This window comes from Ovis aries, chromosome 1 (assembly GCF_016772045.2).
Source record: "Ovis aries strain OAR_USU_Benz2616 breed Rambouillet chromosome 1, ARS-UI_Ramb_v3.0, whole genome shotgun sequence".
NCBI classification, from domain to species: Eukaryota; Metazoa; Chordata; class Mammalia; order Artiodactyla; family Bovidae; genus Ovis; species Ovis aries.
Window position 1 is genome coordinate 204,808,743 of NC_056054.1, and position 19,527 is coordinate 204,828,269.

At 38.7% G+C, this 19,527-nt stretch overlaps 1 protein-coding gene across 4 annotated transcripts in view; it reads left to right on the plus strand.

Moving 5' to 3' along the window:
• MCCC1 (methylcrotonyl-CoA carboxylase subunit 1) overlaps window positions 1–19,527 on the plus strand; it is a 53,426-nt gene that overhangs the window by 26,222 nt on the left and 7,677 nt on the right. For 3 of the 4 annotated variants that reach the window (XM_027957956.2, XM_027957965.2, XM_012098280.3), the window contains 7 exons: window positions 1,640–1,721; window positions 3,423–3,550; window positions 6,360–6,543; window positions 9,641–9,750; window positions 11,306–11,522; window positions 13,771–13,857; window positions 17,720–17,769. In XM_027957956.2, the coding sequence (XP_027813757.1) occupies window positions 1,640–1,721; window positions 3,423–3,550; window positions 6,360–6,543; window positions 9,641–9,750; window positions 11,306–11,522; window positions 13,771–13,857; window positions 17,720–17,769 (858 nt within the window). The remainder of the gene's footprint in view (window positions 1–1,639; window positions 1,722–3,422; window positions 3,551–6,359; window positions 6,544–9,640; window positions 9,751–11,305; window positions 11,523–13,770; window positions 13,858–17,719; window positions 17,770–19,527) is intronic. The other variant, XM_042233969.1, reaches the window with a different exon arrangement.

Genomic DNA, 19,527 nt, shown 5'->3' on the forward strand with positions numbered 1-19,527 from the left:
CTTACATGACTACTAGAAAAACCATAGTTTTGGCTATATGGACCTTTGTCAGCAAAGTAACATCTCTGCTTTTTAATATGCTAAGTTTGTTCTTTCCTTCCAAGGAGCAAGCATCTTTTAATTTCATGGCTGCAGTCACCGTCTGCAGCGATTTTAGAGCCCCCCAAAATAAGATCTGTCACGGCTTCCACTTTTTCCCTTTTATTTGCCATGGAGTGATGGAACTTGATGCCATGATCTTAGTTTTTTAAATGTTGAGTTTTAAGTCAGCTTTTTCACTCTCCTCTCTCACCCTCATCAAAAGGCTCTTTAGTTCCTCTTCATTTTCTGCTGTTAGAGTGGTATCATCTGCAAATCTGAGGTTGTTAATATTTCTCCTGGTAATCTTGATTCCAGCTTGTGATTCATCCAGCCTGGCATTTCACATGATGTAGTCTGCATATAAATTAAGTAAGCAGGGTGACAATATACAGCCTTGACATACTCCTGTTCCTATTTGGAACCAGTCTGTTGTTCCATGTCTGGTTCTAACTGTTGCTTCTTGACCTTCATACAGATTGCTCAGGAGGCAGGTAAGGTGGTCTGGTATTCCTATCTGTTGAAGAATTTTCCACAGTTTGTTGTGATCCGTACAGTCAAAGGCTTTAGAGTAATCAATGAAGCAGAAGTAGATGTTTTTCTGGAATTCTCTTGCTTTTTCTATGACCCAGTGAATGTTGGCAATTTGATCTCTGGTTCCTCTACCTTTTCTAAATCCAACTTGTACATCTGGAAGTTCTCAGTTCACATACTGCTGAAGCCTAGCTGAAGAATTTTGAGCATAACCTTATTAGCACTTGAAATGAGCACAACTGTCTGAAGTAAGTGTCAACAATTTCAATAAATCCTTATTTTCAAGCAGTGATTGCATAAATAAAAATCTGTTGAGCACCACTGAACAATGTTAAAAAGTTTTGCCTACTTTTGATGTACATTTCTCTTTATGAACACTTTTTTATTTTTGGCTGTGCCATGCAGGATCTCAGTTCCCCAACCAGGGATTGAACCCATACCTCCTGAAGTGGAAGTTCAGAGTCTTAACCACTGACTACCAAGGAAGTCCTTGAACATTTATTAACTTGTAATCTCAAGGTTTACCTTTATTCCAAAGTAATTTGGGGGCATATGACCCATATTCCTTTATTCATTTTGAGACGAAAAGAGATTGTTCAAAGTTTTAGTACTGATACAAGTAATTTTAACTGCACACATGGCTGTGAAGGTTATTTTGGTGAATCCCCTGGTGGTCTAGTAGTTAGAACTTTGCACTTTCACTTCCATGGGCCCAGGTTCTATCTCTGGTCAGAGAGCTAAGATCGCACAAGCCAAAAAGCGCAGCCAAAAAGAAAGAAAAGATGGTTATTTTGTAGGTGCTAAGTAATATCTGCAATTCATAGAAATTACTAACAGAATCATTATACTTTGTTATACAGACAGTTGAACTGTGGTGTAAGACAGAGTTTCATGATGAAATAGATATTTATCCTTATTATCTCTTTAATGTAGTATTTGTGACATAGAAATGTAACATTGAATCTTAATGGAAACCTCTTGTAGAACAAAGTACTAATGGAAATTTATTTCAAATATTTTTTCATAGCCTGGTATTAAACCTGAAGTAAGAAAAAAGCTCGGAGAAGCTGCAGTCAGAGCTGCTAAAGCTGTAAATTATGTTGGTGCAGGTATTTTAAGATTTGCTTCTAATAGAAGGGGAGGAAAAATTATTTGTGTTTTGAAAGGCAAATGAAATATATAGTTTTTAAATCATTGACTTTCAAACTTTTGACTAGATCCACATTAAGAAATAGATTTTACATTTGGATCCAGTATGTGAACATAAATGTTGGTTTATATACATGTATTTGGGGGAAAAATCATTTAAACAGTACTTAGCCTAATTATATGTAATGCTATTTGATGTTTTGTACCCTATTTTAAAATAAAATCATTAAAATGAAATTTTTGCATTTTTTAAAATTAGTAAACTTTAGCTTTTTAGAGCAGTTTTAGGTTCAGAGGAAAATTGAGCAGCAAGTTCAGAGAGTTCCCATGGCCCCAGTGCCCCTACACACACAGCCGCCGCCTCTAGCAGTATCCTGTGCCAGAACAGTATTTTTGTTACAACTGATGAACCTGCATATACACATCTTTATCACCCAGGGCCCATAGTTTACAGTTTGGGTTCACTCTGGATGTACATTGTGTGAGTTTGGAGAAGTAGATAATGACATGCAGCCCACATTTATCCACCATTGTAGCATCTTACAGAATAGTTTCAGTGCCCTAAAGATACTCTTAGTCTTCCCTGTCTCCAGTTCCTGACAATCACTGACTGGTTTATTGCCTCCATAGTTTGTCTTTTCCAGAATGAATCATACAGTACATAGCCTTTCATTGTTCAGATTGGCTTCTTGCACTTAGTAATATGTATTTAAGTTTCCTCCATATGTTTCCATGGCTTGATAGCTCATTTCTGAATTATAAATAAAGCTACTATAAACAGCTATGTACACATAGTTTCAGTTCTTCTGGGCAAATACCAGGAAGTATGATTGCTAGATCACAGGGTAAGAGTATGTTTGATTTTGTAAGAAACTACCAAACTGTTCAAAAGTGGCTGTGCCATGTTGCATTTATACCAGCTTGTGGGAGAGTTTCTGCTGCTCTTCATCCTTACCAGCATTGGTGTTGTGTTCCAGGTTATGGCCATTCTAATAGGTGTGTATCTCAGTGTTTTAATTTGCATTTCCCTGATAACATCTGTGACAAGTTGGGAAGAACTGACATTTTGATAATGTTGAGTCTTCCTACCCATGAACATTTCTCCATTTATTTAGTTCTTCTCAATAAATGTTTTAAATGTTTAAAATAATAAAACAAAGGAAAATTTCTATTAAAAAAAAAAGAAGACGTTAACATAATGTTTAGTTACTGAGTAATCTCCCAGTGGGTCACTAGAAGAAGGACTTTTTTAAAGACACTTCCAAAGTGCACAGTCAAGAGAAAAAAAAGTTGTGTTTTTCTCCACGAAATTAGAGTGAGATGGGATGTCAGAGTGTGAGGTTTCTAGGGACTTGGTGCACAGGAGCAGTAACACATGGTCCAGTCATGTTCTCACTGGTCTGACAGCTGACTGATTCATAACTTGGGCTTGCCGTTTGCTCAAAACCCCAAATGTACTTTTCTATTGTTAAATCTCATGTGGCTCCCTAGTTTTGAGAATCATTTGCTGCTGCAAAATTTGAGATGTTTTCTTCATGAAAAGCAAACTGTTTACTATTCAGTGAAGGTGGCCATAAAACTTGATATGATCTTTTGTGAAAGATTTTGATTCCTATTGACTAAATGCTGTTGAAATGTGACCACTGGATTTTATATTCTAGGAACCGTGGAGTTTATCATGGACTCAAAGCACAATTTCTACTTTATGGAGATGAATACAAGGCTGCAAGTGGAACATCCTGTCACCGAGATGATCACAGGAACTGACTTGGTGGAATGGCAACTTAGGGTGGGAGTATTTTTTCTGTTAAAGATCAGTGTTGAGAATATGTTCCCTTCTGGCCTCTTAAAAGAAGGTGTCACTTTGGATAAGGGTTCAGTTCTTCGTGGTTGTCATAAGTATAGGAGAATGGGAGGTTAATGGTGACGTTACATTTGGTGCACTTTATGGACTCAGATTTCTAATCTGTCCCTTAGCATCCTTCCCCCTTAGACCTGGGGCAGCCAACAGGCGAGCTGCTGTCGGTGAGGCTTGCTTGTGACCACACTGTCTCAACGCAAAGCCTTGTCTTCTGCCTGAGGCCACATCATTCAGGACCAGGCCGTCATTATGAGATTTTAGAGGCAGGATAGATGCTTGCCAATGTGAAATAAGCTAAGAAGAGTTGAGAATGAACAGCTAAAGGAACAGTTCAGATTTACAGAGTGGTCTCTGTGCAAGTTCTGACACACTATTGATGGCCCATAAAGGGATGAGTGTGGCCATTTAGAATAAATGTCTAAAAAATGTTCAGAGCACTTTGACATTGCTATGACACAGTATTCTACTGAACTAGTACATCTACAGCATCTCCTCACAGCCTAAATCAGAGTTTTACAAAGCTTATTGCCTCAAATATTAATGATAATAACTTTGACTGTTTTGTTCTCTTTATTAAAAACAGTAGATTTTTACAGTCTGTTTTTTAACATCATAATGTTTTTAAGTAGTATGAATGTTCTTAATCTCTGTAGGGTTCTTTGTTCTCTATATACCTGAATCTAGATTATTTTTTCAGTGTTGTGATGCTAAAGTCTTGATTATTTTGATAATTTTATCTTTGCAAAATTTCTGTGGACAATAATATAACATTCCTTTTGCTGGTTCCTTGGGGATGATTGGTGGTTTTAACTGAGCCATAAGATTCTTCTGGCCTCTGTAGCCTTAGGAGCTACACATCAGGCTAGTAAGTGTTAGTGTGTGTCAGGAAAACTGTATTAGGTTTAGAAACTTTTGAAAAGAGTGCTTATGTTTCCAGAATTCAAGGAAAATAATTTTTCTTGAGTAGTAACCAGAAGAGTTCAGGATTTTTAAATCATGAAGGAGTAAGTGTTTCTAAGAATGAAGGAAAAGAAAGCTTTTGGATACAAAGGGGAACCAGTAGGCATTTATGTCTGCAAGTCGAGAAACTATAAGAGCTTTAGAAAGAGAAATAGGCTAGTATTATCTGAGGAAGGTTTCTAGAGCTTAAGGATGCCACTGGACCTTATTTATGCTGTTCAAGACACTTTGGAATCTGGCTTCCAAGCAGAGGTAAAACAATGGGTCTCACCATGTGGTGAATCAAGAGTTCAAGCTCCAGGGCCTATCTCTCAAGTCACTAGCTTCCTGGAGTGAGTATGCAGTGATGTGAGCCCCTGGCTGCAGGCTCAGATGGTTAGCAGTGTTAGGATAGGCTGGTGAAATGTCCAAGGTCCAAGGGGTTCCAAAGAGTCAGTGTCTAAGCCCGAGTGAACTCAGATGGTATAGATTTCCAAGAACTCAGAAACATGGTTGGGCCAGTCTCTTCTGGGTCCAGATAGAAGCCAACTTCAGAGGGAAACAGATAAAGATAAGTCAGGTTGAAATTGAACTATATAGTCAGAAATAAAATCACATCTTAGAATATGAACATATAGTCGTTCTTTTCCTTTTTTATACTAAAACAAATGGAATTCATTACCAAAACATTACAGAGGATTTTATTATAAAGGATAGGAATGAAAAAATAAAAGCTAACACTTACTGAGTATTTACTGTATGCCAGGCATTTTCTCTGAAGCATTAAGAGGTTACAGAAACTTACCCAGAATTGAGTATGCCTAAAACAGAAAAAGTATAGAGACAGAATTTGAACCCAGGCAGTAGGGCTGCAAAGTCTCTGATTCCAAACACTATGCCATAAAGGCATGCAGTTTAGTCCATTTTCCTTTCATTTTCACTGTTGTAGTTCCTGATTTTTCTTATTTACAGATTTTACGAGATGAAAGCTTTGCTTGTTTTATGCTTACCTATCTAGTGCAGTGTGCTGCTGAGTTACTAGTTTTTCCCTATATCTTTTGCCATTTCAGTTTGTCATTTTCTCATCTTGGAGGAAAACTCAAGGGTAGAGTAAAGAGTGACAGTGTGCCCTCCAATAGCCTTTTCCAAATTATTCTAGTTGAAGAGAGAGATTTGTTGTATTGGTATATAAGAGCCAAAATAACAATAATTAGAGTAATGATTAACAATGCCGATTATCCTGTTTATAATCTGGTGTCCTGCAATATATATGAAATAAAATTTAAAAACACTGTGTTCCCCTGCCTGTTTTGCGTGATCACTTGGTGGTGAAGGTAACAAAGATGGTGAATGCCATATGCTTTAGCCATAGCTGTGAATAGAGTCCTAAACGCCGACTAACACTTTCCTATAAGACAAGATTGACATGGCAACTGAGCGCTAATATTTTAAGTGAAAACTGAGACTATCTTGCCAGTAAGAAATTTTAGTTTCCATTATATTGATAAAGCACTGATACTGACATTTATAACTTAGTGATCAGTTTGCCTGTTTTCTCTATTTTAAAATTGTAGAGACCTATTGTAATTAATGCAATATTTCCAGGCTGCATCTGTTTTTTAATCTATTTTTGCTTTTGCCTAATACCCAAGTGGGTGGACAAAATAAGAGTTTTTAATTGGCTTCATTATAAAGTCCAAATGTACATTTTACGTAGAAAAAGGCAAGACCATTTATGCAGTCTCATAGCCACTATCAGATGGATTTTCGTAACAAGCACATACTCTTCTTTTACCAGATTGCAGCAGGAGAGAAGATTCCTTTGAGCCAGGAAGAAATCACTCTGCGGGGCCATGCCTTTGAAGCTAGAATATATGCAGAAGATCCTAACAATAACTTCATGCCAGGGGCCGGACCACTAGTGCATCTCTCCACCCCTCGAGCAGACCTTACCACTAGGATTGAAACTGGAGTGCGGCAAGGTAAAGTGAAATTAAAGGACAGAGTCTCAGTGGTTAAAATTTTTTGGTGCATTATTGGTTTTGGATAGGGTGTTTTCCTGTGTCTTGTGGATGTATCTAGTATGTTTTCAAAATAAAGGATATCTTTGACTTCTCAGTAATCTTTTCCTTTTGGAATAGTCACTTGTAAAGAATAACTAGTATTGGGGCTTCCCTGGTGGTCCAGTGGCTAAGACTTTAAGCTCCCAATGCTGGGGGCTGGGGTTCGATGCCTGGTTGGGGAACTAGATCCTGCATACTGCAACTAAGACCCGTTGCAGCTGATTATGAAGAATAAAATAAAAAAATAAAAACAGATGGCTAAACATTTTTTTTTTTTAAAGAAGAGCTAGTATTTTTAAGCAGTACTGCAGTCTTTTTTGAAATCCAGCAACACTTAAACCACAGCAACAAATATTTTCTGGTATTGTTTTATATTTTTATTTTGCCTAGTTCCAAATATAATTTAAGGTGACTGATATCTGCTATGCCCAAGGCACTCTGCCTTCAAGTTACTAACAGTCAAACTGAAAAATTAATAAACTTAGTGCAAGCTAAACAGTAATTTTAAAAAGTTAAAAAATAACAATGCAAGAGCGAGTACAGTTCACATATGATTAATAACCATGGTCATCACAGTTATTTAGCGCTTACTATGTACAGGTACTGTTCTAGGTGTTTTTTCTACAGGGGCTCCTTTGCTACCCTATGATCACCTCCATTTTCTAGATGGGGAAACCAGGGCACAGAGAAGTTCCTTCTCCAAGGTCACCATTGGAGCCCAGATGTAGACTTGGGCATTCTGGCTCCAGGTCTATGAGCTGAGCCACCACCATCTATTGCCACCTTAACTTTAGTTGCCAGAGAAGTTATACAGATGGTGAGTGATAAAATATAGAAATCCTCAGGAATAGCAGGTTATGTTAGGCTGGTGTAATCGGGACACGTTTCTAAGAGGAAGTCTGGAGTGAATTTGAATAGCCAGATTTAAAAGCATACAGAAAAGTGAAGAAAAGAGGATTTAACAAAAGGTGTGTTTGAAGAACTGAGAGAATATGTGGCTGGAGAAAAGGATTCAGGGTGGTGAGTAATTGGAGATGTGGCTGGAGATATAGAATAAGAGCAAATCATATAGGGTCTAGAAGGCCAAAACGAGGAATTAGGACTTCTTAACAATAAATTGCAGGTGATACCACTCTAATGGCAGAAAGTGGAGAGGAACTAAAGAGCCTTTTGATGAGGGTGAAAGCAGAGAATGAAAAAAATGGCTTAAAACTCAACATTCAAAAAACAAAGATCATGGCATCTGGTCCCATCACTTTATGGCAAACAGATGGGGGAAAAAATGGAAACAGTGGCAGATTTTGTTTTGGGGGGCTCCAAAATCACTGCAGATGGTGACTGTAGCCATGAAATTAAAAGACGCTTCCTCTTTGGAAGAAAAGCTATGACAAATCTAGACAGCATATTAAAAAGCAGAGACATCACTTTTCTGACAAAGTCCATATTAGTCAAAGCCGTGGTTTTTCCAGTATTCATGTATGGATGTCAGAGTTGGACCGTAAAGAAAGCTGAGTGCCGAAGAATTGATGCTTTCAAATTGTGGTGGAGAAGACCCTTGAGAGTCCTTTGGACTGCAAGGAGATCAAACCAATCAATCCTAAAGGAAACCAACCCTTAATATTCATTAGAAGGACTGATGCTGAAGCTGCAATACTTTGGGTACCTAATGTGAGGAGCCAACTTATTGGAAAAGACCATAATACTGGGAAAGATTGAGGGCAGGAGGAGAAAGGGGTGTCAGAGGACGAGATTGTTGGATGGCATCACCAACTCAATGGACATGAGTCTGAGCAAACTCCAGGAGATAGTGAAGGACAGGGAAGCCTGGCATGCTGCAGTCCATGGGGTTGCAGAGTCAGATATGACTTAGTGACTGAACAATAACTACAACAATAAACTGGCAGCATTTTGAGAGCTCTGGATAACCTACAGCAAGTGTGGTAGTCAGTAAAGTTTTTAGCATATCAGTGAAACTTCATAGAAGAGGGGACTTGCAATAGGAAAGAAAAGGAATCTAAGGCAAGCAAAGCTTGCAGTATAGTTTAATAAAAGTGCTCAAAGGATAACAGATAAAATTCTCAGACAGACTCCCCGATTTATCCTGGCCCTGGGAAGAATAATCTAGTACGGGAAGCTTTCCCCAACCCTCTTTTGTGTCCCCTTGTGTATTCCTTGGGATTCCCCCTTTATATCATCTCATGATGATCTTTTGCTTCTTGTCTAATTTCTCCGTTAGACTAGGAGTCGTACAAGAGGGACTAGGTCTTCTATGTTATATTTGCAGGACTTTGCTCAAGCTGAGGCCTGGAAGGTGTTCGGTATGTGTTGGTGGATGGATGGATGGGTGGATAAGGGAGTGTAATCTAACCTCTTGATTGTATAGATGAAGACTCGGGTTCAGAGGGGTCAAGTGATCTGCCAAAATCACAAAAACATCTTTGAACAGTATTCTTTGTATACCTCATTCTTTTGACTTGAACCATTTCTAACCAGTGAGATGTGCATAGTTCAGTTTCTTATTCTCTGAGATTCTGACACAGTAATGATAGCTGCTGTTTATCAGCTCTGCCAGGTATGGCAATTTGGCACTTAATTGTCAATCCTCCAGCAACCATATAGAATAGAGGAATTATTTTCTTTATTTTTCTGATGAGGAAACTGAGGGGGTGGAGGCAAGGAAACGCCAAGGACAGAAGTGATTGTGATATGAGGGTTTCCACTGACTTGAAAATAAGACGGGAAAAGAAGATTCAGAGGAAGTTAGGATGGGGCAGACCAGCCTGTGTGCCATTGGATGGCTCTTTGGGGGCATGGTGCTCTTGATAACCATACCCTCCTTCAACTTCTGTTTCTAAATCCCTTTGAGCCTCAGTTCCTCGTGAATAAAGTGGTGGCAATGATATCTGTCATGAGAATAAACTGTGAAATGTACAGAAAGCCCCAGAAGAATGTCTTGCTTGTCATATTTTCTCTCTCTTAAGTTTTAACTTTAGTTTCTGTGGTTTTTCAACTTCAGGAGATGAAGTTTCAATGCATTATGACCCCATGATTGCAAAGCTGGTTGTGTGGGCTGCCGATCGCCAGGCAGCCTTGACGAAACTTAAGTACAGCCTTCGACAGTACAATGTGAGTGAGCTGGAGCCGTGTTAGTGACCGTGATGATCTCTGGATCTCTATAGCCAAGCGTGTCCGTTACGACTGATCGACCTTTGTCCTTGTCAACTTATTTCTACCAATTTCCCATATGTCACAACAAAATTATTTCCCATGGGAGAATTTCCCATGGGTCAGAATACAGTTTGAAGACTTCTGATTTCAGCTAGAAAGGAAAGATTGCAGGACTAAAACTATTAGCATCAGCGTTAACCTCAGTGGGATTCAATGGGAAATTTCTACTCAACCTGTAGATAAGGCCAGCAACACAAGTGTGGCCAATCCTCTGATGTTATTTTCTGCCAAGGAAAATAATTATGTTCAGTTTTATCCATTTGAAAGAGTTTGTTGCTTTTCTGTAACTATGCATTTCCTTGGTGCAATAAGCCCCATACCATGCTGATTTAGTGTCATAGAAGGATTTCTTATTAACCCATGATATTCAAGTTACCATGTTTCGTGAATTTGATCAAACCTCCAGTTTCTGTGGCTCCACCCACACTGGCCTCCTTGCGACTCCTTTGACACACCCAGCATGGAGCCACATGTTCCCTTTCTCCCTCCAGAATTTTCTTGCCCCATGTGATTCCCTCCTCACTGCCCTTAGCCCTGCTCACCATGATCCTTAGAGTCCTTCCCAGGCCTCCCCACGGGACCCTTTGCTGCCCTCTGTTCCTTTGAGTGAGTGAGTGATTGAAGCCGCTCAGTCGTGTCCGACTCTTTGCGACCCATGGACTGTAGCCCACCAAGCTCTTCCGTCCATGGGATTCTCTAGGCAAGAATACTGGAGTGGGTTGCCATTTCCTTCTCCAGGGGATCTGACATTATAGTAGATATTTATTTATAGATATTGTTATTTGTCCCTTGATGTAAGCTTTGTGATGGCAAGGACTTTGTTTTGTTCCTGGCCGTGTCCCCAGTACTGGGGTCAGAGCCTGGAACCTAAAATGCTCTCAGTAAATGGCTATTAAATAAATGGATGAGTGAGAAAATGAATGAATGAACCTAAGAGCTCAGACAGCTGGTTTTGTCCTAGATCCCGTTTATTGGGTGGATTTGGGTTAATTCTATACCTTTTCTTATTTTTATATCGGTGTGTACCAGTTGAATTTTACTGTTCAGAGGAAGCTCTTTTCAGGTTGTATAACCCTACCCCTCCCCTGTGTAGCAATCCTATTCTGTCTGCAGTCTTCTTGTTCATGGGAGTGTTCTGAGAAGCAAGTCTTCAGTATCTTGCACATAAATCTCATTTCAGTTTCTTAATGTTTACTTGCTTTCCCAACCTAAGTCAATTAAACATCTCCACACTACCTTCCCAACACCATTTCCTACGTCCTGTTTATCATAGTGAATTAATGCAATGTGAAGTGCAAATGCATAATGATGGTGAAATGAATTTGTTTTGTTTTTCCTGAGAGTTAGTCATGGTCAAGAATACTTAGTAGAAAGAGCTGATGCCGTAGATATGTTTTCCCGAGTATGTTGTTTTCCCCGCTCACTGGGGACATGGACATTTTTTCCTCCCTAGATTGTTGGACTGCACACCAACGTTGACTTCCTCCTTAGCCTGTCTGGCCACCCAGAATTTGAAGCTGGGAACGTGCACACTGATTTCATCCCTCAACACCACAAAGAACTGTTGCCTGACCGGAAGACCACAGCCAAGGAGTTTTTATGCCAGGCAGCTCTGGGCCTCATCCTCAAGGAGAAAGCTGTGACTGATATCTTCAAAATTCAGACACAAGGTATGGAATATTTTTCTATTTCTTCTGCTTTGCAAAGTTTTATGAATAATCATTGAACATGCTTTTTTTTTTTTTTTGGCCATGCTGCATGGCTAATGGGATCTCAATTCTCCAGCCAGGGATTGAACCCAGGCCACAGCAGTGAAAGTCCAGAACCCTAACCACTAGGCAGCCAGAAACTCCCAGTTTTCTTTTGTTGTCACTCCTGCCTCCCTTTTCTTCCTTCCTCTGCTAAAGTGTTTTTAGTATCAAGCAGAGCTCTTTACATAATATGGGTGCACCCAACAGCGTGCTTTAACCCATTCAGTGTAACTTAACCCATCACCTAAACAACGTAGAGATGGACTTATTTTCAAGAAAACACCAGTTCTCCCCACATCTTATGCTGTTATCCCTTACAACTTCTTTTTGTTTTGTTTTTTCTAATTCACTTTTTATTTCCTTCCAACTTCTTTTATTCACCACTCCCTGCTTAGTTGTATCCTCCATACCTGCAGCAGCTTTCTTGGTCCTAGAGACAAGACTGAGCACTGGAGATGCTCAGATTCCCTTAAGTTACCCGTAATTTATTGTTGAGTTAGTTCTTCTGTTCTCTCTTTTTAAAAAATATTTATTTGGCTGAGTCAGGTTTAAGTTGTGGCACATGGGATCTTTCGTTGTGGTGCACAGACTCTCTAGTTGTGGCACACAGGCTCCAGAGCGTGTGGCCTCAGCAGTTGCCACAGTTGGGCCTAGTTGCTCTGCAACGTGTGGGATCTTCATTCCCTGACTAGGGATCAAACTTGAGTATCCTGCATTGCAAGGCAGATTCTGAGCCCCTAGACCACCAGGGAAGTCCCCGTCCTCTCTTTTTCTATTCTGAGATGAAATTTCTGACTAGCTAGATACCTAGGTATTTCATCACATCGTAGAGTCTGGGACTATGACAGGGAGTCATCCTGGCTGCCATGTGTGTGCATCCCTGCGCCAGCATTCCCACTGCGTTGTTGCCCAGCATCTTCCTAACACCTCAGGAAGCTGGGAATTCATGCAGAAAATTCATTAGTCAATTACAGTTTCAGTCAATTCTCCACTAAGAAGTTCTTCCCACTTGGTTGAGCAAAATCTGAGCTCTCCCACATTTGCTCCATAATATTTCCTCAGGCTGCCTCTGATCTTTGAAGCAAACAGGGAAAAAAAAACCCTGAATCCATTTATCCCTTGATTATTATTAGGATTATTATATTATTATAGGATCCTATTATTCAGATCTCTAATTTCTAGATTCATTCAAGAAAGTGATATTGAGGGCTTCCCTGGTGGCTGAGTGGTAAAGAACCTGCCTGCCAATTCAGGAGACGCAGGTTCAATCCTTGGTCCAAGAAGATCCCACATGCTGTGAAACAGCTAAGCCTGTGCGCCACAGCTATTGAGCCTGTGCGCTAGAGTCTGGGAGCCGCAGCTACTGAGCCCATGTGTTGCAACTACTGAAGCCCCTGCAGCCTTGAGCCCTGTGCTCCACAGCAAGAGAAGACGCTGGTGAGAAGCCCGCCCACCGCAGCTAGACGAGAAAAGCGCACACAGCGGTAGAGACCCAGCACAGCCGTAAAGGAATTAATAAGTAAAATTTTAAGTTATAGTGAAAGCTTAAAATATATAGCTATATTTGGAGATTTGTACTCTGTCCTCATTTTGTCCTTTTACATTAAATAAATTCATCTACCTATACCCCATCTGGTATTCCTAAGCCTGGACTTAGCTGTTTTAGAATGGAGTGTCCTCTTACTCTCACTTTCCTTTTTAAATTAAAATTTATAAGCAGCCCAGAGAGGAGTTTCAGAATACATTGCTTCAATTTAGCTACTCTGTAGCTCCTGGAGATTATCTAACAGAGGGTGAACACACAAGTCTCTAGGGGAAGGCCAGTAACAGAGAAGAGCGGAAGAGGCCAGGTGAAAGAAAAGTAATGGGTAGTGAGGATTCGGGTGACCTGGAATGCATTTGCCCTGTCAAAACTGTGACCACTGTGCAGTTTATGCTGCCAGAGGTGGAAAGTTGAGGTTGTAAATATTCTGATTTTTCAAGAAAAACTGGGATTTTTTTCATGTAAAATTTCCTGAGATGTAAACAAAAGTGTCTAAATTTAAAGCATTGCCTAGAATAAAGAAAACGTATTTTAGCTGTCAGTATAGGACCTCTGTTTTATGTTTTCTTTTGTTAGTAGGCCTGATGTTCATAAATTTGTTGTTGAATTCTAAATTTTTTCTAGATCAATACTCTCCTTTTGCATCCAGCAATGGAAGAAGACTGAATATCTGTTACTCTAGAAACATGACTCTTAGGGATGGTAAAAACAGTAAGTAATGTTTTATTAAAAAAGAAATGTGCTTCATAGAAATAGATCACATTTACTGGAAAAAAAAGAATTCAGCCTGGCCATGATCAATTACATTTTTTAAGATCCCTAGCCTAAACATTAGAAGGAAGCATGCCAAAATAATAGAATTGACTGGCTCTGGGTGGTAGAGTTAATGATATTTATTTTTCTTTTTCATACTTGTTCTGTATTTGGTAAATATTTTAAAAATAGGTCATAAAACATACATAGAAAAATGAAATGAAATATACAAAACATTAGTGAGATTACCATTGGATGCTGGGATTTGAGGCACTTCTTTCCCTCCTCTTCTTTGTACTTTCATGGCTCTGCCATTTTTCTTCTGCAAGTGTGTATGACTTCTGAAGAAGAAAGTAACCAGAACTTCTCCAGGGGAGGAGGATTGCCCACCCCACCACTCACCAGGCAGCATTAACGAGGGGGAGTCACTGTTAGACCCACTTATTGCTGATGAAACTGAGACAGGGGAGGTGTAGTTACTCAAGGCTATTAAGTAGCAGAACCAAGACTGACACCCAGTCTTTCTGGCCTTGACCCCTGTGCTGTTTCCACCACTTAAGTCAGCCAGGCCAGAAGCCATGGGCCTGAATCACAGTAGAGTGATGGGAATGGACAGGAAGAAATGTAGAGCACAGGTCTTCAGGGGGAAGAACTTGGCAGCTCTGTGGTGACTATTGGAGGTGAAAAGCAGAGGAAGAGGATAAGGCAAGAATGACAAGTTATAAACCTGGATGATGAGAAAAACGGTGTCAGTCATGGAGTTCACAGGTGAGGAGGGAAGGCAGGTGGAAGGGGTGATGATTTGTTGGCCCCATTAGGTTTATTTTAAGATGCCAGTGGAGGATCCTGCTGGGAATGACTAACCAGAGTTCTGGAGTAGGAAGGTCAGGCTGGAAACAGATTTGAGCTGGGAGCCTCAGAATGCTGGTTAATGTGTCAGGTGTAGGTGAAATGACTTTGGTCTGCATGCTCTACCCCACAAAATTTCCATCTCCTAGGGTAGTCTTTAACCTATTCTCTAGTCACATAATGATATAAGTATATTTTGTATTATATTTGTATAGTCTGATACAGTTTATAAAGTGCTTTCACATTCATTTAATCATTTACATTCTCATACCCAGTTAATGGGTCAGAATGGATCAGAAAAGCAGGATTTTTTTTTATTTTTTATTTTTTAAAATTTATTTATTTTAATTGGAGGCTAATTACTTTATAGTATTACAGTGATTTTTGCCATACATTGACATGAATCAGCCATGGGTGTACATGTGTTCCCTATCCTGAACCCCCCTCCCACCTCCCTCCCCATCCCATCCCTCTGGGTCATCCCAGTGCACCAGCCCTGAGCACCCTGTCTCATTCATTGAACCTGGACTGGCGATCTGTTTCACATATGATAATATACATGTTTCAATGCTATTCTCTCAGATCATCCCACCCTCTCCTTCTCCCACAGAGTCCAAAAGACTGTTCTGTACATCTGTGTCTCTTTTGCTGTCTCGCATATAGCGTTATTGTTACCATCTTTCTAAATTCCATATATATGTGTTAGTATACTGTATTGGTGTTTTTCTTTCTGGCTTGCTTCACTCTGTATAATAGGCTCCAGTTCCGTACACCTCATTAGAACTGATTCAAATGTATTCTTTTTAATGACTGAGTAATATTCCATTGTGTATATGTACCACAGCTTTCTTATCCATTCGTCTGTTGATGGACATCTAGGTTGCTTCCATGTCCTGGCTATTATAAACAGTGCTGTGATGAACATTGGGGTACATGTGTCTCTTTCAATTCTGGTTTCCTTGGTGTGTATGCCCAGCAGTGAGATTGCTGGGTCATATGACAGTTCTAGTTCTGTTTTTTTTTTTTAGGAAATCTCCACCATGTTCTCCATAGTGGCTATACTAGTTTGCATTCCCACCAGCAGTGTGAGAGGGTTCCCACACCCTCTCCAGCATTTATTGTTTGTAGATTTTTGGATCACAGCCATTTTGACTGGCATGAGATGGTACCTCATTGTAGTTTTGATTTGCATTTCTCTGATAATGAGTGATGCTGAGGATCTTTTCATGTGTTTGATAGCCATCTGTATGTCTTCTTTGGAGAAATGTCTGTTTAGTTCTTTGGCTCATTTTTTGATTGGGTCGTTTATTTTTCTGGAATTGAGCTGCAGGAGTTACTTGTATATTTTTGAGATTAATTCTTTGTCAGTTGCTTCATTTGCTATTATTTTCTCCCATTCAGAAGGCTGTCTTTTCACCTTGCTTATAGTTTCCTTTGTTGTGCAGAAGCTTTTAATTTTAATTAGATTCCATTTGTTTATTTTTGCTTTTATTTCCAGTATTCTGGGAGGTGGATCATAGAGGATCCTGCTGTGATTTATGTCGGAGAGTGTTTTGCCTGTGTTCACTAGGAGTTTTATAGTTTCTGGTCTTATGTTTAGATCTTTAATCCATTTTGAGTTTATTTTTGTGAATGGTGTTAGAAAGTGTTCTAGTTTCATTCTTTTACAAGTGGTTGACCAGTTTTCCCAGCAGCACTTGTTAAAGAGATTGTCTTTAATCCATTGTATATTCTTGCCTCCTTTGTCAAAGATAAGGTGTCCATAGGTGTGTGGATTTATCTCTGGGCTTTCTATTTTGTTCCATTGATCTATGTTTCTGTCTTTGAACCAGTACCATACTGTCTTGATGACCGTAGCTTTGTAGTAGAGCCTGAAGTCAGGTAAGTTGATTCCTCCTGTTCCATTCTTCTTTCTCAAGATTGCTTTGGCTGTTCGAGGTTTTTTGTATTTCCATACAAATTGTGAAATTATTTGTTCTAGTTCTGTAAAAAATACCATTGGTAGCTTGATAGGGATTGCATTGAATCTATAGATTGCTTTAGGTAATATACTCATTTTCCAATCCATGAACATGGTATATTTCTCCATCTATTTGTGTCCTCTTTGATTTCTTTCATCAGTGTTTTATAGTTTTCTATATATAGATCTTTTGTTTCTTTAGGTAAATATATTCCTAAGTATTTTATTCTTTTTGTTGCAGTGGTGAATGGAATTGTTTCCTTAATTTCTCTTTCTGTTTTCTCAGTGTTAGTGTATAGGAATGCAAGGGATTTCTGTGTGTTAATTTTATGTCCTTCACTATATTCATTGATTAGCTCTAGTAATTTTCTGGTAGAGTCTTTAGGGTTTTCAATGTAGAGGATCATGTCATCTGCAAACAGTGAGAGTTTTACTTCTTCTTTTCCAGTCTGGATTCCTTTTATTTCTTTTTCTGCTCTGATTGCTGTGGCCAAAACTTCTGAAACTATGTTGAATAGTAGTGGTGAGAATGGGCACCCTTGCCTTGTTCCTGACTTTAGGAGAAATGCTTTCAGTTTTTCACCATTGAGGATAATGTTTGCTGTGGGTTTGTCATATATAGCTTTTAAGAAAAGCAGTATTTTAAATGTCTTAGGATCACAGAGATGATCATACCACGGATGGCAGATTTGGGCCTTAAGCCAGAACTTCTCTTTCCCAATTAATTACATTTTCTACTATGACACTACAGCCTTTCTTGTTGAGGGGAAAATATCCGAAATATCCTATAACTGTAAAAGAGTTAAAACTTCAGTTTTAAACAAGAAAAGTCTGAAATTCACCTTTATTGAAACCTGATTTTTTAAACTTTATTGTCAGGGAGTTAAAAGATGTGGATATCCCTAAAAACTAGTTTTCCTTAGGTTGAAAGTGAGGTTTTTCAGAACCTCAGTTACTGAATAAATGTATGTCTTCTAACTTTTCTTCAATTTCCCCACTTTTTCCATAAAGATGTAGCCATAGCTGTAACATATAACCGTGATGGATCATATAGCATGCAGGTAAGCCTCCTTGGTTTTTTTCTACAGCTCAGAGCTGAATCTGATTTCTCTCATACAGAGTAGAGCACGTTTTCACTCTTTACTTTCTTTGAAACCATGGATTATCATGTCTATAGTTAGGAGAATGTCATGAGCTTTTATTTCAGACCAATTTGGAAAAATTACCCCCTATACAGTTTCTGATGATTTACTCAGTTTGGCTGTAATTTCCTTAAGAATAAAAACTTGGTTAAAAAAATAATGATAATAATATTTGAATAAGACACCTAAAAAGCCCCTAAATTATGTGAGTGTATTTATATCTAAAGCAGCAGTTCTCAAATGTTTGGTCTCAAGACCTCTGTATACTCTTAAAAGTTATTGAAATTCCCCAAAGAGTTTTTTTTTATTAGTTACATCTATTAATATTTACCATTTAGAAAATTACACTGAGAAAAAAATTTGTTATTGTTTTAATGTATTTTTTAAAATGTACATAATATGTAATTTGTCATTTTACCCATTTTTAAGCATACAATTTAATGGCATTAATTACGTTCACATTGTTGTGCAACCATCACCACTATCCATCTGCAGACCTGTTCTCTTCCTGCAGAACTGAAATTCTGTGCCAGTTAAACAGTACAAGAGTCCACTCCCCCTTCTCCACCCACCCCTCCTGGGCCCTGGCAATCACCATTCTACTTTGTCTCTGCAAATTAAACTGCTCTAGGCACCTCATATAAGTGGAATCATTCAGCATTTACTCCTTTTGTAACAAGCTAATTTCACTTAGCATAATGTCTTTGAGGCCCTTCCATTGTTGTAGTATCCATCCAAATTCCCTTCCTTTTTAAGGCTGAATAATATTCTATTGTATGTATGTATTACACTTTATTTATCCAATCTAAATACATAGATGCGTAGCGGACACTTGGGTTGCTTCCAGCTTTTGCCTATTATAAATAATGCTTCTGTGAACATCTGTATACAAGTATCTCTTTGAGACCCTGTTTTCAATTATTTTAGGCATGTACCCAAAGAAGTAGAATTCCTGTATCATATGGTAATTCTCTTTTTAATTTTGGGGGGAACTACCATACTCTTCCATAGTGTCCATACCATTCTACATTCCCATCAGCAGTGCACAAAAAATCCAATTTATCCATATCTTTCCTTGCCAGCACTTATATTCTAGCTACTTTGTTTTGTTGTTGTTGTTGTTGTTGTTGTTAAAAACAAAAAAGCCCTAAGGTATGAAAGTAGTATCTTACTATGCTTTTGATTTGTATTTCCATAATGACTAAAGATGTTAAGCATCTTTTCACGTGCTAATTGGCTATTTGTTTATCTTCTTTAGAGAAATATCTATTCAAGTTATTTGCCTTTCTAAAAAAATCTGGCTGGGTTTTTGTTGTTGAGTTGTAGGATAAACTGAGAAAAGATTATCACCAAGCACACATTCCATTAGCCATCAGAGTAATATCATTATCATGTGTCCTACAATGTCTAGAAAAGTCCACTATATACTTGTAAGAGAATGAGAGTAGAAAGAAGACAATATTGCGTTATTAAGAAATTGTTTGACTTTATGGAACTCCTTAAGGGGCTTGGGGGACTCCAAGGGATCCACAGGTCATACTTTGAGGCTTTTTAGTCAAAATTTTTGTGATAGACCTCAATTTTTAAAAATCCATTACATTGGCAAAATAAAATGCCAAAGGATTAAGAAACAATGTTAGAACTCAACCAAATTCCTATAGTAAGTATAAAATTCAG